At 38.8% G+C, this 21,652-nt stretch overlaps 1 protein-coding gene across 3 annotated transcripts in view; it reads left to right on the top strand.

The window, feature by feature from the left end:
- NNT (nicotinamide nucleotide transhydrogenase) overlaps positions 1 to 21,652 on the top strand; it is a 50,526-nt gene that overhangs the window by 14,111 nt on the left and 14,763 nt on the right. For all 3 annotated transcript variants that reach the window (XM_062621781.1, XM_062621782.1, XM_062621783.1), the window contains exons 7-19: positions 2,397 to 2,584; positions 3,289 to 3,422; positions 5,055 to 5,246; positions 6,365 to 6,518; positions 7,434 to 7,595; positions 8,366 to 8,476; positions 9,179 to 9,324; positions 10,280 to 10,475; positions 10,942 to 11,175; positions 13,068 to 13,228; positions 13,953 to 14,132; positions 18,329 to 18,488; positions 20,999 to 21,080. In XM_062621781.1, the coding sequence (XP_062477765.1) occupies positions 2,397 to 2,584; positions 3,289 to 3,422; positions 5,055 to 5,246; positions 6,365 to 6,518; positions 7,434 to 7,595; positions 8,366 to 8,476; positions 9,179 to 9,324; positions 10,280 to 10,475; positions 10,942 to 11,175; positions 13,068 to 13,228; positions 13,953 to 14,132; positions 18,329 to 18,488; positions 20,999 to 21,080 (2,100 nt within the window). The remainder of the gene's footprint in view (positions 1 to 2,396; positions 2,585 to 3,288; positions 3,423 to 5,054; positions 5,247 to 6,364; positions 6,519 to 7,433; positions 7,596 to 8,365; positions 8,477 to 9,178; positions 9,325 to 10,279; positions 10,476 to 10,941; positions 11,176 to 13,067; positions 13,229 to 13,952; positions 14,133 to 18,328; positions 18,489 to 20,998; positions 21,081 to 21,652) is intronic.

The following is a 21,652-nucleotide window of genomic DNA, read 5'->3' as shown; positions in this document are numbered from 1 at the left end:
GGGGTGGAGCAGTTGATGTCATCTACCTGGACTTGTGTAAAGCATTCGACACTGTCCCACACAACATCCTTGTCTCTAAATTGGAGAGACATCAATTTGAGGGATGGACCACTTGGTGGATAAAGAACTGGCTGGATGGCCGCACACAAAGAGTTGTGGTCAGTGGTCTCCAGCTGGAGACCAGTAACGAGTGGTGTCCCTCAGGGATCAGTGTTGAGATCGGTCTTGTTCAGCATGTTTGTCGCTCACATGGACAGTGGGATTGAGAGCACCCTCAGCAAGTTTGCCAATGTGTCGTGGGTTCAGCAGTAGCAGTCATTTTTCCCCTTCTTGGTAGCTGGTGTAGTGCAGTGTTTTGACTTTCATCTGGGGAACAGAGCTGATAACAAGGATGTTTTGGTTTGGCCAAGGACTTTGTGAGCCTCATGCTCTGCCAGGGGGGAGGGGAAGCCAGGAGGAAGCAGAGACAGGACACCTGACCCAAACTGACCAAAGAGGTATTCCATACCACAGCACGTCATGCCCAGGATGTAACTGGGAGTTAGCCGGAAGGGCTGGGAGACTGCAGGGTTGGAGGAGGTATCGGTCAGAGCTTGGTCGGGCTGGGGGGGGCGAGTTACCAGTCGGCTGGTGGTGAGATGATGTATTCTCTTCCCTTGTTATTTCCTTTATCATTATTATCATTGGTGGTAGCAGTAGTGATTTGTGTTATACCTTAGTTACTAAACTGTTCTTATCTCAACCCGTGGGAGTTGCATTCTTTTCGATTCTCCTCTCCGCCCCTCCAAGAGCAGGGGGAGGGCAAGAAAAGGGGGGGAAGTGAGCGAACGAATTACCTGACTGGGTTTAAACCACGACACAATGACATCAAGCTGTGTGGTTCATTTGATACGCTGGACGGAAGGAATGCCATCCAGAGGGACCTCAACATGCTTGTGAGGTGGGCTGATGCCAACCTGATGAAGTTTAACCATGGGAAGTGCAATGTCCTACACCTGTGTTGAAGCAATGCCAGGCACAGCTACAGGTTGGGCAGGGAAGAGATTCAGAGCAGGCCTGCAGAGAAGGACTTGGGGGTGCTGGTCAATGAGAAAATGAACATGATTAGGAAGTGTGTGCTCACAGCCCAGAAAGCCAACCGTATGCTGGGCTGCATCAGAAGCAGCGTGACCAGGAGGTTGAAGGAGGTGATCCTGCCCCTCTACTCTGCTCTTGTGAGACCTCACCTGGAGTATTGTGTGCAGTTCTGGTGTCCTCAACATAAAAAGGACTCATCATTAGGGACTGTTTTGATAGGACAAGGGATAATGGTTTAAAACTTACACAGGGAAAGTTTAGATTGGATTTAAGGAAGAAGTTCTGTGAGGGTGTTGAGGCACTGGAATGGGCTGCCCAAGCAAGTTTTGAATTCTCCATCTCTGGCAGTGTTCAAGGCCAGGCTGGACAGAGCCTTGGATGAGATGGTTTAGTGTGAGGTGTCCCTGCCCATGGCAGTGGGGTTGGAACTAGATGATCTTAAGGTCTTTTCCAACCCTAACTGTTCTATGATCCTATGATTCTTTGAATATATCTCCAGATTTATGATGTGCAACATGACGAAACCTTCACTCTGGTTTGTTAAAAAATCTGCATATGCCTTAAAACAAATTAGAAGGAGTTTATTTTTCCTAAAAGCATGATCAAAACTTGTCTAAACCTTTTTACATTTTTTTTTTAATTCCCTTCTTAAACATCCTTTATGCTTTTATGTTGGTGTGCAAGAATTTTATCTTAAATCTTGTGTGTTGTCAATGTTCAGCTAAGTCTAAAATTTAGTTCATTATTTACTGTGATACCATGTGATGAAAAATAAATATCAGATTTTCAGGATAACTGTTAAACCCCCAAAATCTCAGAACCCAAATAAACCCTCAAACCCATGACCCCTTAACACCCCAGACCTCCCAGTTTTCCCTGTAAAAATAAGGCTTACTAGTTCCCATTTAACAGATTAAAGACAGGGCCACAGGTTGTGTATTTGTCACCTCTCTTTGGCATCCAAGTTTGGGCTGTAGGTGTACCTGGGCATGATAAGAGAAATGGGTAAGCGGAGTTAGTCAACAGTTAAGCTCCCAGCTTTGAGACTTTTATTGGAGCAATGCTGCTGAGTGTACAGGAAACCTTGGCTGCCTCTATTCCTTACCCAATTATTATTATTATTATTAGGGACCTCAAGTTAGTGATGCAATTACTTTTTTCACTTAATATATACATTTTAGGACTTAATTTATGATCTCCTTAATCCTAAAATAAGTTTTAGATCTCTTGTGTGGAAACTGCTACTAAAAAGACCAGAAAAGTCGTGGTGGATTTTCATGGCAGCAGTTGTTTTCTTCCCTGCAATTTTATTTTCTTAGAGCTGCAGCTCTGGAACAGTTCAAGTCTCTTGGGGCTGAGCCTTTGGAGGTTGACTTAAAGGAATCTGGAGAGGGACAAGGTGGTTATGCTAAAGAAATGTCCAAAGAATTTATTGAAGCTGAAATGAAACTCTTTGCTAAACAGTGCCAAGATGTTGATATCATCATCACTACAGCTCTTATTCCAGGTATGTTTTATGTGGAAGATGCTGATTTTCATTTATCTTGTGTAAGTTGGCATGTTTTGGAGCTGTGCCTGCAGTGAAAACAGAGGTGTTACTGAGTTATTTCAGTGCTACCATGTACCTTTTAACTTCCCTGACAATGCCTGTTTTTGAAGCATGTGTCTTTTTTTGCAGCTTTTGTTTTCACAAACTAGAGTCTTTGACTCAATACCATGTTCTTCTATTGAACAAGGAATAGATGGTAATAAAATAATATGTAATTCTCTAGCATATTTATTGCATCACTGCTACTGCTGCTGTCCAGCTTGTGCACAGAAACGAATCCAAACAAAACAGTACTGTCTTTGGTAATTGAAACATAGTAAGATAGAGCTTACTATTTGTGTGGCGCAACATCTGTATTTTGATGTGTCATCTTTTGTTGTTTTTTGTTATGACTTCAATTGTAAGATTGGATGTTGTCAGTTACTGAGAACAAAATTTTACATGCTCAGAGCACGATGTTCTAGCATCTCTTTTCTCTGCTTGTACAAAAAAGCCTTCTATGACATTTCATCCGAGGTACTGATGACTTGAAAATTTTGCTTAAAAAAAATAAGGTTTATATATCTAGAGAGCAGGTTTACATACAGAGAGAATGTATCTCCTGAGCTATACAGATAAAAAGCTTTATTTTGTGTTTAACTTAAAATGCCTTGTCTTGTCAGGCAAAAAAGCTCCCATCTTGTTTAAGAAAGATATGATTGAATCAATGAAGGAAGGTTCCGTTGTTGTGGATTTAGCAGCAGAATCGGGGGGAAACATTGAGACTACAAAGCCTGGAGAAATGTATGTTCATAAGGTGAGCATTTTAATCTGCAGATTGTTCTCAGTTTGTGTGAATTCACATTGTGTTTTGTAAACTGTATGCTGAAAATGAGTAGCTGATTTCACTATTTGGGCTTAAGTAATCCTTATGTACCTCAACCACTTGTAAGCCAAACTAGGGTTCATTATCACTACCTGTTCATTAAAGTAAGCAATTTTGCTCTGGACTGAACTTACTACTTTGGTTTTGCTCTAGTGTTTATTGGCTCAGTAGAGAGCCTGTTTTTCATGCTTTTTGGGTTTTATTTTTGGTACTTGTGAGGAATCTACTAGCAGTTACAGAAATTTGGGTGATGAGATTAAAAGTAGCAGGTTTCCAAGGTTGTTTATTTGGTGATGTCAGGACATAATGGTGTTATTAGGGAAGCTTGTAGGACATACTGTTGCCATGGTTATTAATATTAGCAGGGCTGTGTGTGTATGAGTCATGCACTGTATTTGGCTTTGTGGTTTTCTAGGGCTTTTGATGTCATTGCTTAAAAAATTAGAGTATGCAGAACAGAAGTAATCAGATACTTGCATGAAGAATTTATACGGAACACTTTTAGTCAGAGGAGTATTATCCCTGGATATAGTGTGCTGGCACTGACCTGTGGAAAAAAAAGCAGCAGTGCAGAGGTATTATCAGTGTGCCATAGCATTGTATTGTGAAGCCAGGATTCCTGGAAGCATGCATGGATCTTGGCTCTCAGTTGTGGGAGCAGTGTTTTAACTTAAGTGTGCTTGTATGTGCATGCCAGCCTCAGCTTCCCATACATTCCAAAATCCTGATAACCAGGTATACTCAAATTTCTTCTTTAAACAGTAGGGATGTATTATGTTACCTCTTTACATAAATGTGAACCCATTAGGCATGTTACTTGCACAGCTAGCTAGCTCTAAGGAAGTTTCGTTCATTCTTCTGTCATATGGAAAGCTGCCTTCAGTGCATGCCCTCAAGAACAACTCAGAAGGTGCCAAGCATTGGGCAGAATAATCTGTTACCTGATGCTTTAAGAAGTTAATCTGAGAGAATGGTAGGATTTGGAGAGGACAAGCTCTTTCACCAATACATCTTCCTCTCTGTGTAGGCTTGCTGCTAATAGCATTTAAGTTGTTGGATTTGGTCATGTTGGATACTGTAATTGTTGTGAGTAATCCTTCCCCCAACATAAACTGTTACCTACAGCTCTAACATTATTTATCTGGGGTTAAAACCAGAAATAAGTGAAACAGTTTGGATATATATTTCTAGGAGGATATATAGGAATAAGAGAGGGACTTTTTAGAAGGGGATGTAGCATTAGGGTCAAAGGGAAATGGCTTTCAGCTGAAAGAGAGTAGATTTAGATTAGACATTGGGAAGAAATTCTACACTCTGAAAGTGGTGAGACACTAGAAGGGATTGCCCAGAGAAGCTGTGGCTGCGCCATCCCTGGCAGTGTTCAAGACCAGGTTGGATGAGGCTTTGAGCAGCCTGGTCTAGTGGAAGGTGCCCCTGCCTGTGGCAGTGGGGTTGGAACTAGATGATCTTTAAGGTTTCTTTCCAATCCAAACGATTCTGTAATTCTGTAATTCTTCAGAGATAGTACTAATCCTTAGTATTTTGTTTAAATTTTTTTTTCAGGGTGTTACACACATTGGCTATACAGACCTGCCTAGCAGGATGGCTACTCAGGCCAGTACTCTGTATTCCAATAACATTGTCAAACTCCTAAAGGCTATTAGTCCTGACAAAGAGAACTTCTACTTTGATCCAAAAGATGATTTCGATTATGGGACTCTGGATCATGTTATTAGAGGAACTGTAGTAATGAAGGTAAGTCAGTAAATATCCTTTTCTTAATTTGTGAGTGCATATATTTATCAGTGTTGCCTATTTAAAGTACTTCAAAGATCCTGCGTGTGAATGGACTTCAGATAAGGCTTCATGGGTAGTGTGGGCAATCATGTTTGTATTCAGCTGAATATTCCCCTGTCCCTTTTTGTGAAGGGAGAGCTCTTTGCTTCTGTCTTCTTGTCATGGTTAAACAAGTATCTAATGTCTACTATTGAAAAATAGGAAAAAGATTCAATTTGCATGTTGTATTCATATGATAAAAGCATAGTTATTTAAAACATGTTTGAAACATTACTGCAAGATCAGAAAATATTCCTTTTTTGTTGTTGTTTTTAATAAATACATGTTTCTGTTCTTATAAGAGTAACTTCAGAAAAAAATGGTGGAACTTAAATGTGCAGGATACTCTCAACTCTATTAAGAAATACGAAAATACAACTTTGGTCATGGGCCAGTATAGGCTCTCCTCCTGAAACTATTAGGAAATAATAACTTGCAGTTTAAGTAAGAGGTATTTGCTTCTGTTGAGTTTTGCTGCATAGTGTTTCCAGCATTTTGTAATGCCGATGATACCTGGAGGAGGATTGCACTGACCTCTGCTCTCCCAGGCCACTGAAGTGGTGTTTACTGCTCAGGTCTCGAGGTTTTTCCTCCAGAGGTCTGGAGAACAGCAAGAAATGTGAGAGGGTATACTTGGTTCCTAGCTGTGGTCTCGGCAGGCTCTGATTACAATTCAGATCTGTAGCAGATTTTGCTATTTCCAAGACCCTGTTTTATTTTGCATAAATGTTTTCCATTTAAGGAACTTGACCACTTTGGTTTCTGCTTTCAAGCCTTGTGTTGTGATTCCACGAGGTGCTCTTGGACACTAGTATTAAATCATGTCTGAAAAATATGTAAATCAGTAAGGTTAACTTGGTCAGGCTGTACTGATCACCTAACCTTGCAAAATTTTGCAAATGCAGAAAAAGAAGATATTCCTGTGGTATGCCCGTAGGATGTTAAAACTTAATTGAGTTGCAGGATTAAGAAGAGGAGCTTCCTCTAACTGTAAAGCATCTGCCATGTTAGTGATAACTGTAAATACCTCTTGTCAGGATGGCAAGGTGATTTTCCCAGCACCTCCGCCAAATAACATTCCTCAAGGAGCCCCTGTGAAGCAGAAGACTGTCGCAGAGCTGGAAGCTGAAAAAGCAGCTACTGTTACACCTTTTAGAAAAACTGTGACTTCTGCATCTATATACACAGCAGGTAGGCACCTTCCAGATTTGGAGAATCAGTGTATAGTGCTCCTTATTTGGCAAATACTTTTAAGACTCCTCATCTTACTTATTCAATTTAATAACTATTTGGGAGAGCAGGTGATTGGCTGTTCTACTCTAGTGCACAATCAGTGTATTAGAATAGCTGCTGTTGGGAGGGAAAATAAAATTTTATAAGTTTAACTAAAAGTATCAACATTTCAAACAGTGGTGACTCATGCTGTATGCATCTATGTGTTTGGTTTTATTTAAATATCAATAAAATACTTAAAATCCTGAAGGACTCCTGCTAGGACTGTATCCATACTTTGCAGCAGAACCAATTCAATGCCATTGATTTCTTCAAATTTTAATGTAGTGTATGAGTTAATTTGCCCACAATCTACTGAAGTACTGAGAATATGACATTTGTTATATATATTGTCATAATAATATATATTGTTATAGATATTGTTTGCTGTTGGCATTTGGTATTCTGTATGTACCAGAAATTCTGCATGAGGTAATTAATGAATTGCGTATTCTTTATTTTAACATCTGTTCTTCATATGCATGGTTTGAGTCTTCATAATAGTATTTCAACATGATCGTCACTCTTCTATATTTTTGCTCTAGATCAGGGGAGTGATAGGATTCAGTGTTGCTATAGAAACCTATCATTGCTATTTTGTGGGCATGCATAACAAAGGTGTATGTATTGTATTTATGATTTTATTTTCTATTGCAAAAGAAACACTAGCACCAAAGAGCCTTGTAGTCGACAAAGATGACACAGCTGATCTTGAAATAAGTCCATGCACAAGACTCCTTTTTGCTTTTACCTCAATACTGGGCAATCCTGTTGTACAGAGGTTAAATGTAAGAAACCAGTGAAAACTATAAAAACACTTTGCTGTTCTTCTAGGTTTGGCCAGCATGTTAGGGCTGGGCATTGTAGCACCTACTTCTGCTTTCACGCAAATGGTGACAACATTTGGCCTAGCTGGAATAGTGGGGTACCATACAGTGTGGGGTGTGACTCCTGCTCTTCACTCTCCACTCATGTCAGTGACTAATGCTATCTCAGGTGAGTAGCTGTCACACAACTGCTTGTTTTCTGTTTGGAGTAGGCACAGCTCCTTTTATTTGAACTTCATACGAAAGTCTGCTGATAAATAAATAGCAAGGACACCTGAAACAAACCCTTTATGAGACTATGATATTTCAAAGGAAGGACAAATGTGGTGCTGTGTATTTTTAATTTTTATAACTGATTTTTCACTTTTAACCTGTTTGCTCTAAAATTTGTTTTACTTGGGAGTACTGCAGTCTCTCCGTTCATAAAACGTATCTTCCCATCTCTCCAAAATGTTGCCCTGAAAATAACTTGTCTTTCATATTTTCTGCATTCTTTTTTCCTCTCCTCAAACTATGCTTTTTGAGAGAGAGGAAAAAGTTCCTAAGTGACCTGTAAGGCTCATAACTCTGTCAGATGTAACATACTGCATTTGTATGTATGTATGACATGTCACAAGTCTGACTCACTTTGACTGTTAAAAGCAAAGTTTCTTTTATTGAATGAGCAATTGGAGGCTGACTCTGTGTTTAAGGCACTGTACTTCAAAACTGTATTCATATAATAATGTTTTTTTTTTTGTTTTTCTTTTTAAACATTTTTGTATTGCTGAAAAGGACTGTTTAGTCTGACTAGGACTGAAAAGTCTTTGTTTAAATAGTAGTGTGTACAGCAGGGGTCAAAATTTGAGTTGACTGGTATCTGTTTGACAGCTGAAGGGAGACTTCCTACAGGTATAGAGCCTTTTCAGGATCAGTAATGCTTTTTTCTCTTTTAAATAGGACTAACTGCAGTTGGTGGGCTGGTAGTGATGGGAGGACACTATCTCCCTGAAAATGCTCCTCAAAGTCTTGCAGTGCTTTCGGCCTTTATCTCTTCAGTCAATATTGCAGGTATGAAAGGCTTTCTCCTGAGGGTAACTTTAAAGCACTTGTCTGATTCTTCTACTTCTTCTAGGTCTTTAATTATATAGATTCCAGAAGTGGAATTCTGGAAATTGGGTAGAAGTTACTCAATCTGGTTTGCACACCCTGTTGTGTAAACCTTCTTTAGGGAAACATTTAAATGTGCCTTTTTCTTTTACAGTATCCTTTTGGTGATGATTATATGAAATATCTTTTCCTGTATATCTTGGGATTCCTTTTTTTCTACTTGAAAAATATACTAGTGTCATAGAACAAAATTCTGCTTGCTTGAGCTGCAGAAGCCCAAGCTTCACAAATAAAAAAAGATAAGAAAGTGAGCAATGTGTCTTATAGATACAGCTTTTTTCTAGAGTAGATAGGGAAAATGGCACAGTCATAAACCAAGCTGTATCCTACAGTCAGTGTATAGAGCCAGAGCACGTCCTTCATGTGTTCCAACTTGTCCTTTTATGAATTTCTTCTGAAGGTTAAAAAAGACAACAGGATCTCACACTGATTACATATTTGGTTCCTGGTGGTTTTCCAGATTAATAGCTTTTCAGAGGCTTTATTGGTGTCAGTTGTTAACTTTGTGTGGTACTATGGTTTAACCAAATATTTCTCTTACAGCTTGGCGTATGTTTAATTTCAGATTTTATTTTTGTAAAATTGTTCCTTTGCTTTGGCCAGGTGGGTTTCTAGTTACACAGAGAATGCTGGATATGTTCAAACGTCCCACAGATCCCCCTGAATACAACTACTTGTACCTACTTCCTGGTGGTGTATTTGTAGGAGGCTATGCAGCTGCTCTTAGTGGTGGCTATCACATTGAACAGGTAAGGAGATAACTGTGGCTCTTAGCCAGCTGTTCACAGCATGATATCTTTCTTCACTGTTTACTCTGAGGGATAAACTGCAAATTAGCCGTGGTCTTTTCATTAGCTATGTATTCCCACAAGGCGAGTCTGAAGTTGATTAACATGAAGTTTGCAATCATACCCCAAATGCTGAATCTGAAAATTTTAAAAGCTTTTTTTTTTTTTCCTTTCCCTGCAAAGCAGCAGGTACTTTGTTACTTATTGGACAGTTTTCCTAAATCACAGCTTAAGTATTAGAGGAACTACAGAAACCAGTCTTTGGTTTAAATGTTTCTGAAAATTCGGCTTGGCATGACAGTTGAAGTAGGTGTGACATCTGGATGGGATGAGATTTCAGCACAAAGAGATATACAGGGGTTGTACCTGTAAATGAGCATCTTTTATGGCATTTTTTTTTGTTGTTGTTTCGTTTTAAAAGGAAGAAAAAACAATCTGTATCACCTTCTGTGTTTGAAAAAGGTGAATGCAAACATATCTCTATGCCAGAGGCTTGTAATAGATTTGATTTTTTTTTTCAGTTATCTAGACATGTACTGCTCAGTTCATTTAAGTTTGTCCATACATACAAGGTAGGAGTGCAGATGTTCCATAAGCAAATTCCGAAACTATTGCTGTAATGAACAGGACCATTTAGTTTCAGGTTTGTACTAAAGAAAAATTTCCTTCTGAACTGATGAGGAAAAAGGGCTTGACTCAAGTTTAGTATTCACAGATAAACCAAGACTGGCCAAAATCACATCCTGTGCAACAATTTCTCACAGTCAGAAGAGTTTTGACTTCAGTTAAGAACTGTAACTTGCATATGTTCTGGAGAAATCAGCCCTTCTATTTAATATTCAGAAAGATTTTTATAATGATTATTCAGTTTGTCTTCGATTCATATATGCATACTGATGTTTTTCTTATTTTAAAGATGATGTATTTAGGCTCAGGCTTATGCTGTGTTGGTGCCCTAGCTGGCCTGTCCACACAAGGAACAGCTCGTCTTGGAAATGCTTTGGGTATGATTGGTGTTGCAGGAGGCTTAGCAGCAACTCTTGGATGCCTTAAACCCTCACCTGAATTGCTGGCACAGATGTCAGGTGCACTGGCACTTGGTGGTACCATAGGTATGTGTATGATACTATAACCTAACAATATTTGCTCTATGCATAGATTTATGAAGGCTGTGTATACACAAAATACTGTATAGCTCTCAGGTGAATTGACTAAAATACATGTCTTGTGTATGTTACTTTGCAAATACGTGAACAAAAAGTCACAAGGCTTTTATTAGTGCATCAGGGTAAGGTAAAGAATAGGGAGAGTGGTGGAAAAGCAGCAGCAATATTTAATGAAGCTTCTAAGAAAATAATAAACTTTAATCTTTTAATTTCCATTATATCTTCATTGCATAAAATACACAAATGCATCTTTCACTTAAATGCTATAGCAATTCTCTGTGTAGAAGAAATTCTTCCATTGGAGTAGGCATGTGTGTGCATTTATTCAGTGCGCACTGAACTATGATACATTAATTTCCATCTGCACAGATTGTGTTTTGTAAGACTTCCCTCTGTTTTCAACTTTTAATAGGTTTGACGATTGCTAAACGCATCCAGATTACAGATCTGCCTCAGCTAGTGGCTGCTTTCCATAGTTTGGTTGGTTTGGCTGCGGTGCTCACCTGTATTGCAGAATACATGATTGAATATCCTCACTTTGCTGCTGATCCAGCTGCAAACCTCACCAGGATTGTGGCATACCTTGGCACGTACATTGGTGGAGTGACTTTCAGTGGCTCTCTTGTTGCTTATGGAAAACTGCAAGGTGAGACCTTCCATTCAGAATTAAGTATTTGTAACAGGCTTTTTTTACCCCTAGGGTTTATCTTTGCTTGTAGACTGCTATGTAATTGGAAGGAAACTTAGTATTTTGCATCAGGTAAAACTTTGTTTAATTCATGTGAATTCATTCACCCCCCTTTTAAATTGTATTTAATTTGTGTACAGCTTTAGTTATAAAAAAATTGTCTTCAATGCTTGGACATACTACTGCTAGTAATAACTAAGTCATGTAAGCTTCCCTCAATTCATCTTATCTAGAAGTAAGTGTTGCTTTAGTGTTAAGACACTACCTGACATTCTTTCTCTAATTGATTTTATTGAACTTTTATGTTCACAACTTCATATTCCTGAGCAGACATTTTGATTGAAATCTTTGTGTTGCTGGAATCGGTGAGCACTGCCAGTATTTATAGGATTTTGTTCTCAGCACTGCAGGCTTCATTTAGGAAGGTCATTGCAGGCTTCACTTAGGTCATTGCAGGCTTCATTTAGGTAGGTCATAGCAGGCTTCATTCAGGTAGGTAGCTTGCAATATGAGCTGAGACTGCCTCACTTGAAACCATTCAGTTCACTGTCTACCTACTGTGCAAACTCCTTGCATCTTTCTGTTTTAGTAAATATGCCTTCTAAATTAAATACTAATTCCTGATTCTTATGCACCTGAAGGTTCTTTATTGTGTTTATTTTTGGTTTTGTAAGCACACAGATTTTGAGAGACTGAGGTAATACCTGTACTAAGAAGTTGTAGCTGAGCTTCCTGTTACTAATCCTGTTACTAGCTTTGCAGTAGTTCCTTTAGGAAACATCTGTCTGCTTTCTTCAGTGTTTATGAGACCAGCCATTGAAGGAGGAAGCATGACATGGATGGAAAGCTGTCTTCTCTAATAATCTTTTGAAGGATTTGTCAGTAGTATGTATTTATGATGTATTTCTGCTAAGTGGTTACTCATGTATTTCTTCTTGTTTTTTTTTTCTAATTTTCTCCATCTTACCTCCCTCCATCCCCTCAGTGATTTGTGCGCATGTCCCTGGTGAACTTCCTGACCTGTTTCAGCCCACTCTCCTGTTTCTTGTTTTGTTTTTTGTGGGGTTTTGTTTGGTTTGGTTTGTTGTTGGGTGGGGTTTTTTTTTGTTTTTTTCTTTGCCTTTCCCCCTTTCCCTTGTTTTTTTCCCCCACTTTGACTCCTAGTCCTGAGACCATCAATTCATTCTTCCCCTTTAGTTCAGCTAAATTTAAATGAGAACTCAGTAAGTAATTGCTTACACCAAAAGTAACAGATAAACTTGCATTATTTTTACTCATTGCCATGTTGTTTGGGGAAAAAAAAAAAAAAAAGAAGCCTAGGGTGCAAATAAAACTCACATAAATACCAACCCCTCTTTGCCAGTACAGAAAGCTGTAAGAATTCTGTGTGACTGAGGGTACTTTTGAAAGCATTTGAAAGCCAGGAGTATTTTATATTTGGGATTATCTGTGTGGTCATATTTTTCTAAGCACACAGCTTTTGAAGGGCTGAGGTAATAAATGTACTAAGAAGTTTCAGCTAAAACTTTGTATTACAGAGCATCCCAGGGCCAGATTGAAAATACGGGTTGTTTTGATTTGTTTTGTTTTTTTTTTTTCTGGTTTGTTTGTTTGGTTAATTGTTGTGTTTTTTTTTTTGTGATTATTCTGAAGGACTTCAATGAGATTAGGAATTAAAAAGAGTTTGAGCAAGAGTATTTGAGAATCTTAGCTTTGATGAATTTGTTTTCTGCTCCTCCTTTTTTCTTTTATTAATTTTTCTTTAGCTGAGCTATTCAGTTTTCTCTGAAGGCAAGAGACAGGCTCACCAGCACACATGTATCAATCTCTGAATATGCATTTGGTTGCAGGTATCCTGAATTCTGCACCACTGCTCTTGCCTGGTCGACATGTATTGAATGCAGGATTGTTGGCTGCCAGTGCTGGTGGAATGATTCCATACATGATTGATCCTAGTTACACTACGGGAATGACTTGCTTAGGTTCTGTGTCAGTTCTCTCGGCCATAATGGTAAGTCAGGGTGTTTTAAGAGGTGAAACAAATTAAACATGCTTTTTGTTTTTTGACTTTGCACAATTCCTCTTAACTGTTGCATTTTTACCAGCCTGAGTCGCAGTCGTCATAGTGCCTGTATGCTAACTTGCAGCAGTAAGTAGCAACTGACTGTCCTAAAGCTAGCAGTAAATTAGAACTGTTCTAGAGAACAGGCATGTGTATATAGGATTCCTTTTTGCAGCTATGACTTAATGGAGCCCTTTATATGACAAACTTCTTTTAAAAGACTTCTTGGAAAGTTTATCCTTAAAATAATCAAAAGAGCGCTAGGTCTGCTGGTTATCATAGCTTAGTAAGATTATCCCCATGTGTAACTTGCCCCTTTCTACTCGCACTGGCTGTTGCAATATTTACCTTGAGTATTACCATGCTGTAAACTAAGTCTTGCAAAGACTCCTCAGTACAAATCTTGTTATGAACAGTTTCACAGAGCAGGTAGGATATTTTTTTGAGTAAAAATATGTGGCTAAGCACAGGGTGAGGACAGTCGAGTGCCTTCATGTCCTCTCCCAAAGGCAGAACCAGTATGTCCAATTCTCAGGCTACAGCCTGAGAAGACTTGAATAGGTTAGTAACTTAATATTTATTTTTCAATGCCAGAGGCAGGTTGTCTTCTCTGCATATTCTCCTTAGTTATAGCTTGTAGCATATGCTTGAAGCATTTTCTTTCCTTTTCCAGGGTGTCACTTTAACAGCAGCTATTGGAGGTGCTGACATGCCTGTAGTTATTACTGTCCTCAACAGTTATTCTGGATGGGCTTTGTGTGCTGAGGGCTTCCTACTGAACAACAACTTGCTGACCATTGTTGGTGCACTCATTGGCTCTTCTGGTGCCATCCTCTCTTACATCATGTGTGTGGTAAGAAGTCAGCAGAAATGTGCTTGTTTTCCAAGGAATAAAAAACTGTGTTCAGCATGTTTGCTTGGCAGATAAGCAATTGGAAGACCAAACTGCTAGGTGTTTACAGACTAGACTGAAACTGTTGGACTAGTTGCCAGTCATCTCTGTTTGGTTTTGAGAGATATGTACTTCAAAACTGCAGAAAGCCTTTGCTTTGATTTGTGCATTGAGGTTTGGGATCTGGACTCAAGTTTAATTCCTTGTGCTCAGGTGTTTTTTTAGACATATCACTCTATCACACTCATGTTTACTTTTCATTTAAGATAAATGAAAAATCTATCAGCAGGAGATATTGTAAGTAGTAAGTTCCTTTAGAATAAAAAAAAAAGAAGGTTGGTTTGGTAGGATGTAATGGAAAGGTACGATTTTTGGAGTGTGGGGGAGTATGCTACTCTCTTCAAAGCAGGTACTGTGAAGTACCACGGGGTGGCAGCAGGCTTGCATTAATGTAGTGCTGGTACTGTTGCCTGTTGGAGCAAACTCGTGCTTCAGTGCAACCCTGTGTGTAGATCATACTGCGTTATTATTAATGGCCTCTTTTTCTATGAAACATTTGTGCATAAGTATTTTGTTTTCCTCTGTGTGTCTCCTTTTTGTTTTCAATGATGGAGAGATGATGACTTAAAAAATAACACCTATTCACAGCTACCAGCCTGGTGATTACCTGTTGTGTAATTCTATTTCACTTCTGCTGTTGTCTTCTTTTATGATCATATCACTCTTCTCCTGTCCTAATGTTTTCCTGTGGTCAGCTCTGGCTATCTTTTTGTATTTCATATGTGCTGATAAATAGTGTCATTACCATGTTAGCAATCACTCATTTTTATCCCTCTTGAGGAGCAATTTCAGAAAAGCTTAAAAAAGTATTTTTGTGCAGCTTTGTGGAAGTGAGTTCAAGTGAACAATCCCAGGTATGAATTTTAAAGAATCTTGTTCGTTCTTGAACATTTTGTATCTCCTTATCAAAAGAAAATCTGATTATGTGGTTCATAGGTATATTTATTTAGGTATAAATGTATATATTCATATATATTTGTATACAGGCATCAATTTAGTCCATATCAGCAGAAGGATGATGCTTATGGGCAACACAGGAATGAAAAGTGTGTTCTTTAAAGATCAAATCCTTGTAAGTCTTGGTGAAAATATAATCTGTTGGGTATGTATTTACATAGGCATAATACCTCTATAGCTTCTCTTTTTTTTTTTTACTGTCCCCACCTGTTTTTTTATTTATTTTATTGCTACTTCCTCTCAGCACTCACAAGAGAGTTTTGAGATACTGCATTTGTTGTGTGGAGGAATCTAGGTAAATAGGAGGCCTGGGGAAGTAATTAGAAAAGCAGTTGTGCTGTGACAAAGTGTCTTTCCTCTGTGAATTTCTTAAATTTCAGTGAGTTTAGTGTTTGAGATAGGATTCTAGAAATTTTGTGCTGCTTTATATAAAGTTTAGACAGAGTTCATCAGACAGTAAAATACAAAATATTTTGTACAATTTCTGCATAATAAGCAGAATAACTTGTTTCTAGCTCAGCATTTTTCTTCTTTACTTGTTTTAATGGAAATTGTTACTTTTAAAAGTATTGTAATTAGGGGATTCAGTATCATTGTCTTCAAGCTGCATTTCGGGAGAAAAACTGCTCAAAAGTTTCAATAAACTCTGATTGAGTTGTTGTTGTAACCTGTGTTAATGCAGCAATAGTTATCCTCTCATTTTTTTTAACTTCTTCCCTCTTCTAGTATGACTTCCATCTAAAGCAGAGTGTTTATTGAAGCTTATCTAGTACAGATGAGAAGGTGTTTTTTGAAACATCTTACTGGTTGAAACCTTCTTTTAACATTTCCAATTACTTTTTGTGATAAAACTCTAGTTTAATCATCCAAAACCTATCCAGAAAATCTCTTAAAGCTTGAGTTGATAAAATTGGCCAACAGGTGTTCAGATAACTACTTAGTGCTTCAGTTGTATGTACTTGATTTTATACCTGTCCCTCTTCTGTGCCTATTAGTTGGGTGAGTTAAGGACAAAGAATTTAACTTCAGAACAAAAAAACAAAGGCCTGTAGCGTTCAGTCATCCTGTGAATTGCAACTTCTCTTAAAACAGTAACACAACATGTCTTCATCAGAACACTTGATTGTGTTGGCATGTCCTTCTCTCCCTTTTTTTTTTTTTGCCCCAGGAGAATACTTGATGATAACAAGTGTGGTACTAGAATTGGCATGCTTAGGAATTGGGGAAAATGCTTCAGGTTGAAGAGGAACCATTAACTGGGGTGATGAAACAGAGCAAGAGAAGGAACAGATTCCGTTAGTCTTATAAATAGTATGATGGTGCATCACCTGAACTGTCTGCATGGTTTCTGTGGGCACAATGGAAGGACTTGGAGTTCTCAGGGATCAAGTGTTTGCTTTTGCCTGGGCTGTAAGCTCGTGGCCAGTACTACCTGTGTGTATACAGCAGAGAGGTCTTTTAGCTACTGGTTAGATTATCTGTGAGTGGTGAAGCCTGCACTTCGTTGTGTTTGTGGTCTGTGGTGGTATAGAAGATGAAAGAGGCTGTCGAAGAGTTTCCTTCTGCTGAGGAGGTCTTAGCTGCATTGTTTAATTGTTGCTTGTTGAGGTCTTGGCTTCTTCTTCTTCTTTTTTTTTTTTTAAATTTTTTTTTTTCCACATTTCCGGATTCCTCAGCTCTTTGGTGTGGAGCCAGGCAAGGGTGCTTCAGTCTCATGCTTGCTGTTTGTGGAGTTTTAGATTTCTAGTATTTGAACCATTTTTCTTTTGGTCTGGTCTTACTGTTGGTTTTTGGTTTAGATACGTGTAGAAAGTGCTTTGCTTCATGTAAAGTTAGTGTGCGCAACATCTGGGGAGGGTATTCTTCTGTCTAGGTAGTCTTACCTGACTCAACTGCTGAAATATACTAAGTAGTCTGTTCTTCTGTTTGATAGTTTGATATTGTGATACTTGTCAAAGGCAGTGTGTTCTTAGAGGATACGAACTGCTGCCTGCTGCAGACGGTAGAAAGATGTTGTTTTCACCAAATCTGTGAGCCTGCCTTGAAGTATCTGAAACTGATGATGAATCAGGACATCCTCTAACACCTTTGTTGTACTTATTTGCTGGATGGTGAATTTCACAGGATGGCATATCTTCTCAGGCTATAGCAAAAAAAACGTGGAATTGCATGGTTTGTAAAGTCCGTGGAAAACAGACACTTGGAAGCATAGTTTTGTGTGGGTGTTTCCTTTTGCTTGTGTGTGTGCCTCTCCAGATCAATTCTTAAATTCTGCTGTGGTTTCTGAGCTAACACAGCAGATGTACAACACACATGTTTAATTAAAGAAGCAATTTATCCTGTTCCTTTCCTGCTTCCGAAGTTTTGTTTACTGCAATTACAAGTTTTGCCTGCTTCCAGATATTGACAGATACTGCTTTGGGACCATACTCACAAGGAGCCATGCCACTGAAAGCATTTATGCAGTGGCTTTTCCTGGCTAATTTTCAGGAGCCAGATTTTCAGGACGTGCTCTCCTTTTAAAGCTCCTATTTTAAGATCTCTTGTTTCCCTTTAGTGCTCAGCCAGTAAGTTAATGGTCCTTTTCAGTTTATTATGATTTAACATTTGGTTAATTTTGTGTGGCTACTTGGCTTTGTTGTGTTTTTCCTGCCTTGATGCTGTAGGAGCTTTGCTTCTGTACTACCTGTAAGAGCTACGCAGTTTCCTTGCTGTCCTGTAGCAGTTCTGTAGCCCTTCTGTGCTTATGTGTTGAATTGCTCAACAACTTAAGAAAATGTCTTGCAAAAATAGTGTGTATGTATGTAAAAATAAACCTGTCATCAAACATGCATTCTTTTGTATTTTTCTCTTTTGAGAACAAAAAGAGACAATATTTGCTATTTATGTTGTTTTGTTCTTGTCTTAGGGAAATACTGATGCTCTCCTGTTACATGTAATGTGTTAGAAGCTGATGTTGGAATACTGTTGTGTTAATCTGTGTCTCTGTTTTAAGAAATTTTGAGTTGTAAGCAGGCAAAATCATCAGAGGAAGACTATTGTCAAGGAGGTTTTAATAGTTTCAGAAGTTTTCTTTGTGGACATTTCTTCTTTATTTTTGGATTTCATCTTTACCTGACGAAAGCTCTCTTATGTTTCAGGCTATGAACCGTTCCCTTGCAAATGTGATTCTAGGGGGCTATGGCACCACATCAACAGCTGGTGGGAAGCCCATGGAAATTACTGGAACCCACACAGAAATCAATGTGGACAATGCAGTTGAAATTATAAAGGAAGCCAATAATATTATTATTACTCCAGGTAAGACATTCTTGACTCATAGAGTAAGATGCTCAGAGGATGTATTGTTTAAAAAACACTCTCATAACCTAAAAAAAAACCAAAACAAAACCCAAAACAAAAAGAAGACGAACCACAACTAATGAGCAAAACCAAACAGCCCATCAAAAAAAAACCACAGTAGCGCACCTTGCAAAAAGAACACACTAGCCCACAGTTGCAACATAGCAGTAACAGGGCAAATGTTGCCTGGGTTTGTGGTATATGTTTTTGTTCCCAGGTTGTCATTTCTTTGTGTAGACATGTGTACAACACTTTATTTTTCCTTGGGTGTGTCTCTTCAAAATTTGTCGTATATATTTAGGCTTTAATTTTTTCAGGACAAAGACTGTCCTTTTTAAATTATGTTTACAGTTGATTTTATCTACAGCCGTTGTGGTGTGAGTTTCCGAGTACTACCACAGTACCAGTGGTACCAATAACAGAATATCTGTCTGTTAAGTTACTGAAAGAGGGGATTTTGTTTATACTTCTCATCTACTTGCTCAAGTCTGGATTGTACTGTTAAAAAAAAAAGGCAGAAAAACATCTGAAACTTTGTTAACATGTAATAAATACTGGAATTAAAGTGGAAAGAAACCTGAAAACCAAAACCCTGAGTTGTCTGAAACTATTATGTTGGCTGTAGGCTCATATGGTTCAATAATACCTTTCCTGTTAAAAGAGGTCAGGTAGGGAATAGCTCAATACTTGTTTTCCTTCAACTGAATGGCACAGATATTGTGTTAAATTTATTTTAGCATTTGAATGCAAAGAATGATAAACAAAGTCATCTTTCATTTTGCTTCAGCTTAAATGAAAACATCAGTGGGGTAGGGTTCTGATTTGGGAAGTCATCTTTGTTTCTAAGAAAGCTTGCAAACATTTTCAAGGAGTTTGTGTCTTGCTCCTGTGATCAGACCTTGAGGACACTGTTAATAATTTATGCTCTCCATTTTCTTCCTGGGCACTTTTGCTCTGATGATTTGAAAAGTTTTTTTGCTGTTAAAGCAAACCTAGTAGTATGTTGAGGTTAATAGTGGTGAAGTAACCTGATAGTAGCCTCTTTATCAATTTTTCAGTGTACCTGTCTGAAACGTCATTTGCTGATAGAAAGAGAAACGCATGCTTTTGTGTAGTTGAAATAAGTTACTTGCATAGTTTGACTGCTCAAAGCTAAATTAAGGAAGTGTGGTCTGGATGATCAGGTAGTGAGGTGGACTGTGAACTGGCTGAAGGAGAGAAGCCAGAGAGTTGTAGTCTATGGGGTGGAGTCTAGTTGGAGGCCTGTAACTAGTGGAGTGCCTCAAGGGTCGGTACTGGGACCAGTATTATTTAATATATTCATCAGTGATTTAGATGAGGGAATTGAGTGTACTATCAGCAAGTTTGCTGATGACACTAAGCTGGGAGGAGTGGCTGACACGCCAGAAGGCTGTGCTGCCATCCAGCGAGACCTGGACAGGCTGGAGAGTTGGGCAGGGAATAACTTGATGAAATATAACAAGGGAAAGTGTAGAGTCCTGCATCTGGGCAGGAACAACCCCAGGTTCCAGTATAGGTTGGGAAACGACCTGTTAGAGAGCAGTGTAGGGGAGAGGAACCTGGGGGTCCTAGTGGACGACAGGATGACCATGAGCCAACACTGTGCCCTTGTGGCCAAGAAGGCCAGTGTCATCCTGGGGTGTATTAGAAGGGGGGTGGTTAGTAGATCGAGAGGGGTCCTCCTTCCCCTCTACTCTGCCCTGGTGAGACTGCATCTGCAATATTGTGTCCAGTTCTGGGCCCCTCAGTTCAAGAAGGACAGGGACTCGCTGGAGAGAGTCCAGCGCAGGGCAACTAACATGATTAAGGGAGTGGAGCATCTCCCTTATGAGGAAAGGCAGAGGGAGCTGGGTCTCTATAGTTTAGAGAAGAGGAGGCTGAGGGGTGACCTTATTAGTGTATGTAAATATATAAAGGGGGAGTGTCACGAGGATGGAGCCAGGCTCTACTCAGTGGCAAACAATGATAGGACAAGGGGTAATGGGTACAAACTGGAACACAAGAGGTTCCACTTAAACTTGAGAAGAAACTTCTTCTCAGTGAGGGTGACGGAACACTGGAACAGGCTGCCCAGGGAGGTTGTGGAGTCTCCTTCCCTGGAGACATTCAAAACTCACCTGGACACATTCCTGTGTAACCTTATCTAGGTGTTCCTGCTCCGGCAAGGGAATTGGACTAGATGATCTTTTGAGGTCCCTTCCAATCTCTAGCATACTGTGATACTGTGGTACACTGTTAGTGGTCAGGAGACCAAAAGTGGTCAGTGGGAGTACAGTGATCAGGCTGGGAATATATAAGTATCTTGTGTGTGTGTGTACATATACATTTTTTTTTGTTTATTTTTAATTATGGGAGCTTCTGTTTGTGTGGAAGGTACACTTACTGTTTTGAACTATTCTTTCTGCACTGAAACAGAAAAATAGCTTACAACTTGAAAATTCTTCCAGGTTATGGTTTGTGTGCAGCAAAAGCTCAGTATCCCATATCTGATCTGGTGAAAATGTTGAGAGAACAAGGGAAAAATGTAAGGTAGGTACTTTCCTTGAGTATTACAGTTGTTTGTTTGTTTTGTTGTTGTTATTTTGGTTTTGTTTTTTCTTCATTCCAGAAAAGTCCCCTGCAAGTCTTTGTTTTGGTTTAATTTCTCTTCCAGTCATTATTATGCTGATTGCTCTCTCAGAATACTAGCTAAAAGAATGCTCTAGTTTTACTAAGCTATAGCGGAATATCTAGAAATATCTAGAAATTTCATACTGAATATAAAAGATTCTTTACTCCCTTATACTCTTCTTAAATTTGGTTTCTGGAAGAAGCCAGCATCTGGAGAATTATGTTTTTTTTCCCAGTTTGTTTTATTTGGTGTCATACTGAGGTTCAATTAAAAAAAATAGCTTTAAAATGTAATACTTCTTTATTGAGGCAACAAAATTTTACTTTTCTGAAAGGTAAGTAAGCTCCTTTGGATACATATGCTCTGCCTCTGGATATAGTAGTATTTTGCTACACAGCAAAACAACTGGAGTTATTTGTAAAATAAAACTTTAATATAATTCTGCATTGTGTTCAAAAGTTAGGATTTTCTACAGGTGGGGAGGTTGGAG

This window comes from Pezoporus occidentalis, unplaced genomic scaffold (genome assembly GCF_034315485.1).
Source record: "Pezoporus occidentalis ecotype Australia unplaced genomic scaffold, CSIRO_AGI_Poc_V1 ctg234, whole genome shotgun sequence".
NCBI lineage: Eukaryota > Metazoa > Chordata > Aves > Psittaciformes > Psittacidae > Pezoporus > Pezoporus occidentalis.
Note: the sequence above shows the minus strand (reverse complement) of the source record. Positions and strands in the feature narration are given on the sequence as shown.